The 6,794-nt window shown below is 41.3% G+C and overlaps 1 protein-coding gene across 2 annotated transcripts in view; it reads left to right on the forward strand.

The window, feature by feature from the left end:
• LPGAT1 (lysophosphatidylglycerol acyltransferase 1) overlaps positions 1-6,234 on the forward strand; it is a 60,505-nt gene extending 54,271 nt beyond the window's left edge. For both annotated transcript variants that reach the window (XM_015621883.3, XM_033513301.1), the window contains exon 7: positions 426-6,234. In XM_015621883.3, the coding sequence (XP_015477369.1) occupies positions 426-577 (152 nt within the window). In that variant the 3' untranslated portion in view covers positions 578-6,234. The remainder of the gene's footprint in view (positions 1-425) is intronic.
• The last annotated feature ends 560 nt before the right edge of the window (positions 6,235-6,794 follow it).

The raw sequence follows: 6,794 nt of genomic DNA on the forward strand, positions 1-6,794 counted from the left end.
AGACTCAGAAGTGACCTTATCACTCTCTACAACTTCCTGAAAGGTGGCTGTGGTCAGGTGGGGTTTGGTCTTCTTTTCCAGGCAGCAGCTGACAGAATGAGAGGACACAGTGTCAAGCTGCACCAAGGGAATATAGGTTGGATATTAGGAAAAGTTTTTTTACAGAAAGGGTGATGAAGTATTGGAATGGTCAGTCCAGGGAGGTGGTGGGGTCACCATCCCTGGATGTGTTTAAAAACAGACTGGATGTGGCACTTGGTGCCATGGTTTAGTTGTCAGGGCTTGATGATCTTGATGGTCTCTTCCAACCTGGTCAGTCTGTGATTCTATGATTCATTGCTGGGACATGCTGTGGTGGTAAAGAATTGTGCATTAAGCTGTCATTCCTATGCAAAGTATTAAATGTGTTTTCTTTTCTCTTGCAGGAGCTTTTCCACCACCCCAGGGTCAGACAAAAGCGATTTCTCGGGAGATGACCCTCAGTAACCTGTGGCTGGTTGCCATACAATCATTTGCATTTTTGTCAGGAGGGATGTGGTACTGCCTCTTTCAGTATTTGTACCATTGCCTATTTTAAAAGTGGAATGGGACTTGAGGACACAATGGGAATCCAGGCTCTTGCAAATGAGTATCATGTTGTATGTGCAAATGTGAATATTCAAGAGTAAAGGAAAATACTGGATGGACTTTTACCTCTCTTTGGGGGAATTTTAAACTCCACTAAAAGTGAAGATCAGTAACATAGTGACCTGATGATGTATTATTTTAAGAATTGTCTGTATTTTTAAAAATGTATACTCTCACCCACACTTAAGCAATTTCAGCATTTGGACAAAAGGTGCAATCGTACAACCACCATAGAAGAATGTCTGTGACAAGAAAGCTTTGTCACCACAAATATTTCTTGGCATTGTAGTTAGAGCTCAGAAAATTCAGCAACTTGTCTCTTCAGTAGTGTGTACAGCATTGGTGTGGTAGAGATTCCTCATTTGCACAACGTGTACTTTATTGCAGCTCATTGTGCTGGAGTCAGAGATCCTTGACAGAGCTGGTGGAAGTGTCTTTGTGGCTACGCAGTCAGCAGTTGTTGTACCAGACACATTGATCTAAACCCAACACCCAAATAAGATCCGGTGTCAGGTCTGTCCTGTGAGGAACTGGTCCTCAAACAAGCATTGCAGCATCACAGTGTGATTAAAAGCTGTCCACGTGGGATGAATCAGCCCATCCCTGCTGTGGTCTTGCCATCAGCTCTCCAAGTTCCATGTGCTACCAGTGTCTCGTGTTATAGGGAAACTTGGAAAATACAAACTCACTCAGTTAAATTCCCTTTTTGTTCAGAATGCAGCTCAACCCTCATCATCAGTTTTGAAAATGCACTTTCAAAGATGAAGTGTCAGTGAAGGAAAGGCATAAAACTTAGGGAAGAGAGGGAAGCTTTGTTTGTCATGCATTGGAAGGCAGAGCAATTCTAGCTGTTTCTGAAGGCCTGCTGGTGCTGCTGGTGATTTTTAGCCACCTTTGTATTTTGTATACTGCAGTCCAACCAAGGTGACCTTGGAGTGGTTTATAGAGGCCTTTTTCTCCCCCCTAGTTGCAGCAGTGCTAAATATACTTGTGGGAGAGTTTAAATAATACAATGCCAACCATCTTAATGTTTTGCTAAGGAGTAATAGAAGAAAAACTAGTTTCGTAAGAGGTAAAAATAGGTATAATTGCTATCCTAAATCTGTAGGAAGATACTACTGAAAAAATAAGTATGGTAAATATTCTGAATAACTACATGGAGGGCAGTATTAATTAGCTCACCACTAAAATCTTACTGCTGAAATCTTACTGGAAGAAGGATGGGTTGAACTGAAGGGCAGATGGGAACAGAAGACACTTTCAGATGTGTAGTGCAGGATCCTTTTGAAAGGATGTCTGTGATGTACAGCCTTGCTTCTGGCAGGTCTGGTTGGCATTGTGTTTATGTGATTATGCACAGATTTGCGAGAACTGTTCCTAAAATAAAACTAATCTCTCTAAATACAGGCAGGGTAGCCAGAACTTCAGATGTTGGCATATTGCCTTTTACAGAGTAATTTTGTTGAGAACAAAGTAAGCCCTCAGTAGTTTTGGCTCTGAGCTAGCAATATTGATTCCCCTTCTGTCTCCCTCTGCTGCTACATGAATCACAGGAGGTGGTGTGCAGAATACAAAACCTTGCCAGTGTTCTCTTTCTGGGGGCAGGGGGAGCAAAGAGCAAGGCAGTGCCAATTTCCCTGGCTTTGTGGAAAAATACCTTGTCAAATATGCCATCCCTGCCCCTCTCCATGCAGCAGTGGTGCTCAGTGGAGATGGATGCAAAATGACACACCACAGTAAGGTTCCCTGAAGTGTGTGTTCCCTCCCTGACTCCACAGGAGGCTGGAGGCAAAGCACAGTGGTTGCCAATAGCTTCATGTTTGAGGCAAGATGCTGTGTATAAATACCATCTCTGCACCTGAATTTTGGTGTAACCATTAAAAAAGAGGTAGGTATGCCGTGATAAGGAGAGAGTATGTGGAGTGTTTGTTGTTTCATGTTGCTCTTGCTGAAGTTCAGCTGATGGAAAGAAAGTATTTAATCTGCCATTTGACAGGGGCATGTTGGGGCAGCCCAGCACTGTTGTATAAGTGGTTATTTCTGCTGCCCATGGGACTGACCCTTAAAACTGCAGAAGGCAGGTGGCAAGCTACTCACTGCTGTCCTCCCCCATGTAGTTTGATCAGAACCACAGAGATGCCCAGAGTACAGCTCATTTTACTTTGAGCTAGGACAGACTGGACTGATGCAAAAAGGGAAGTTTACATAAGCAGATTGCACAGCAGTTACTCACATCAGGAGATTGTTCTTTCTAGACCCTGTGAACTCCATGTAAGGGCATCTTGTTTTGTCAAATGCAGTATTTTTATTTTCCCAGTGGGTTGCAGCCAACAGCAAATGTTCACGTGCTGCCTCAAGAAATTAGCACTGTGCAGTAATGTTTCAGACAAGCGTTAGATTGATCTGGTCCTGTTCATTTTCACTTTGTTCCTCTGTAGTTCTTAATCTTGCAAGACTGTTGTTTCCAAGCACTGGTTGTTGTTTCAGTAGGGTGAGGAAACAGTGTCAGGTCCCCGGTTTCTCTCCTGCTTGCACTGGGAAACATGAAGAGCAGCTGACACCGTGGCTTGCTGAGTTGCTGTGGGTGACACCAGAATGAAACTGTTGGAAAGCAACTCTAAAGGACCCTCCCAGCATGATCCTGGATGCTGCTTCGTAAAAGAGAATAAATCAGATAAAATAAGTTCTGCTATGAAGGGGAAGATGTAAAATGGATACAATGAGTAGGAAATTCAGTGCTAAAAATATTGTGCTGGTCCAGACAGTCTGGAGCTTAGCAGGTGAGTCTGTAAAACACTAATTCCTGTCAGCTGCACTTCAGTTCTACCTTCTGGAAGTTGGCTCCAGTTCTGGATGTAGTGGGCATTTTGCTGTACCGTTACCTCCTCTGGAGAGTTCAAAATGTGTTTTGTTAGAAAGTGATGTTGATGAACTATACAGTTGATCACAAATTAGTATCACATTGAATTTATATTAGGGGAAAAATAATGGAAAATGTGTAAAAATGATCAAAAATTAAAAACAGAAAAAATTCTAACTGAAAGCTGTTGCACACAGAAGTGAAAACAGAGTAATTTGAGTGCATTGCAAATAATAAGAATAAAGATGGTTCTCTGCTAGGGTTGCCCACAAAGCATCTTCATGTTTCTATGTTTAATTGTTCATAAAGAAGTTGTTACAGTTGAAGTTGTGTCAGTCCTCACGGTTTAGCTTTTCTGCTCTGTGAATCCCATGATGTGAAGAGCACCTGCCCATCCACAGCGAGCAATTTCTTCAGTGCTCTGGGGTGAGTGCACCATCATTTCAATCTCACTTGGGTTCCATGTGTTGTTCTGTTGAGTTTTGCAACCATGGTGTCTCTTTTCCTTCTTTTCTCCACGCCCCCCCCCCCCTTTTTTTTTTTTAAAGTTGCTGTCACATTGAAAAGTGAAATTTCATTTTACCTTGCTTTCCTGGAAAATTAAAAGCTTCCCTCTCCCTCAGCGTTACAAATAAGGTGCATCTTCTTGCAGTAAAAATAAAGCTATCACTGTGGTACTGTTCATTGTTCACTTGGTTTGCAGATGATGTAACTTTTCTTTGTGTGACACTGCCATAAAGTGCTGTTAACTTTTTTCACCTGTTTGTACAAGATAATAACAGATACCGATCACTGTGTGTGACAGGATTCAACTGCTCCGCTTTGCCTTGACGTAAATTTTGGGACCAAAGGTACCTAAAACTGGGATTTCCAAATCACGAGCCCAGGGTTGGATGCATTCTCTTGACAGTCAGCTGGAGATTTTGTGGTGATCTGATACAATCACACAAAATTATACATCTGGGGTTCTGTATTTTTTGGAAATAATGGAGCCATATGAAATAAAGGGTTATTTTGCAAAATTGCATATTTGATAGTTTTTACACTTCTTTTAAAAAAATACAAAGGAACAGTGGGAAGAGCAAAATGGAAACCATACTCTGGTTTAAAATGTCTGCCTACATCAGAAATGCTTCTGAGCAACTCTACTTTTTCTGTAGGAGGTGTAGACTGCCTGGCTGTGATAGAAGTCGTCATTGGAAGGATTCTATGCATTTTAAAGTTAGGCCTTTTATTTTTTCATGAGATAATGAAGTAATTATTCACTGAACAACTGTCCTATTAAAATGAGTTAGTTCCTTATAATTACTCCACCATAATGTTCATATTATGTGATGAACAGGATTTTTTGGGTTTTTTTTTTTACGAGTGTCTTCACCTCCAGTTTTCTCCTCTCTTACCTGTATTTTTGTTTCATGTGGTAAAATGGATGTGGAAGCCTGGAGTGACTGTCAGTGGTTTTGCAAAGGGCTAGTCGTGTTTGGAATTATTTTGCTGAATTTATTTAATTGGGGTATTTTTTTATAAAATCTTCCCAGCAGCCAAGATGTCTTTCAGAAATGTAGACAGATACCAGAAGCAGCATTTCTTTCTTTTCCCTGGGCTGGTTTGTGGTTTTTTTGGGTTAGGTGTTTTGGTTTTTTCCTGTGGCAAAAATAGAGTTAAGTTTTTTTCAAGACTATTTCATATGCTTCTGATCCTTAATACATGAGAAGATTTTCTTTGATGGTTGTATTTATTGTGCTTATTACTAATGGATATACAACCTTTACTGTGCTTACCATAAACACAACAAATAGTAAAATAATGCTTTGGTTCACTCTACAACCACAGTGTTCATTTGTGATAGATAACATTGTTTTTTAGGAAGAACACAGAGACAAATGTTTCAGTGCCAGAAGTGGCAAGAGGAGTGGAGCAATAGGGGAGAAGGGACAGCAGCTTCTGCAGCCCTCACTCACTCCAGCACCTGCTAGAATCTGTGCCCAGGCTGCAGAGTTCCTCTGCAAGTCACTGTAGCAATGAGTCTTCCTAAAGTTTGAGAGCTGAGGGCATGCCAAGAGCAGAACCTGAGCTCTCTTGACCCTGGTTTGCCTCCTAGAAGGACGTGACTCCAGCCTTGTTGGGAGCAAGGCTGTTGTCATTGTGAGATCCATACAGTTTTGAAGAGGGATCTGTTTTTTATGTGACACCAGCTGGGCAGAGCAGTGCTAGGTGGGACAGCCCCACTCATTCTGCAGCCCTGGCACTTCTCGCTGGTGATGGCTCTTGGCTCCTGCCACCTCTTGAGTTCACTGCTGGGGGCCCAGTTCTGCAATGTTTAATGAAGGGAAAAGGAACTCCTTGGAGCATTGTGAGACATCTCGCACAATTTCCAAAGCAGCGCCATGGTTGTAGTGACGTCTACCTCTCCATTTCCCTTCTGGGTTTTGTCTTGTTTTTCTGTGTGGTGTTTTTCAGTGAGGGGTGGGGAGAATTGGGGAGCAGGAGGGAAAACTTGAAATCTGAATATTAAGACACTGGTGGGGGATCCAGTGCTTACCAGCCGTGTTGTCAAACTGAAAAAGCCATTGTTTTTAATTCCTGCCTAGTATGAAATGTTTGTTTTTAAAAAAATACTTCCTGCTGGAAAGAAAAATGTATTTTTAAAAAGAAAAAACATCCCTCTTGGCTATGAGAATGTCAGCTGTATGAGTTGTGGCCATATCATGACATGCTGATGAGACAAATAAATTTTTATCTCTCAGGACTCTATTGTATTTTTGCTGTTCTGGTAACTGTCAGCTTTTCTGAAAGAATGCTCTTCATTTTTAAAGACCACTAATTTCAGCTGAAACAGCAAATAAAAAAAGCTGTGCGAATGTCATGGGTGCTTACTCTGGTTTACAAAAAAAAAAACATTTTTGTCTTGATTTAACAAAAAAAATCATCTTGTGAAAAATGATGAAAGGCTACAGGTAAAAAAACAGGTAGCTGAGGAGGTCAGGTGTTACGTGCTGCAATTACTTTGATCTCAGAGGTAAAGAAGATACATCCTGGAGGAGAAAAAAAGAGGTTTTCTTGTCAATACTTTTCTCTAATTAGAATCTGTTAACTTAAACTTCCCATATGTCCTTGGGCTCTCTGTGGAATAAGGAAGAAGTCTCTTAGGTTGGTTGTCCTTTATAATGCCAGTCTGATTTTGTACCAGGTTTGATTAAGACTTCTCCATGGGCTAGGAGCAGTGGTGCATCAGGAATTTCAGAGCAGCTAGTGCTGGGATCTGGTGCAACTGAATAAAGGCTGCCAGTATTTTTGCTTAAAAATA

Source organism: Parus major, chromosome 3 (genome assembly GCF_001522545.3).
Source record: "Parus major isolate Abel chromosome 3, Parus_major1.1, whole genome shotgun sequence".
Lineage (NCBI taxonomy): Eukaryota > Metazoa > Chordata > Aves > Passeriformes > Paridae > Parus > Parus major.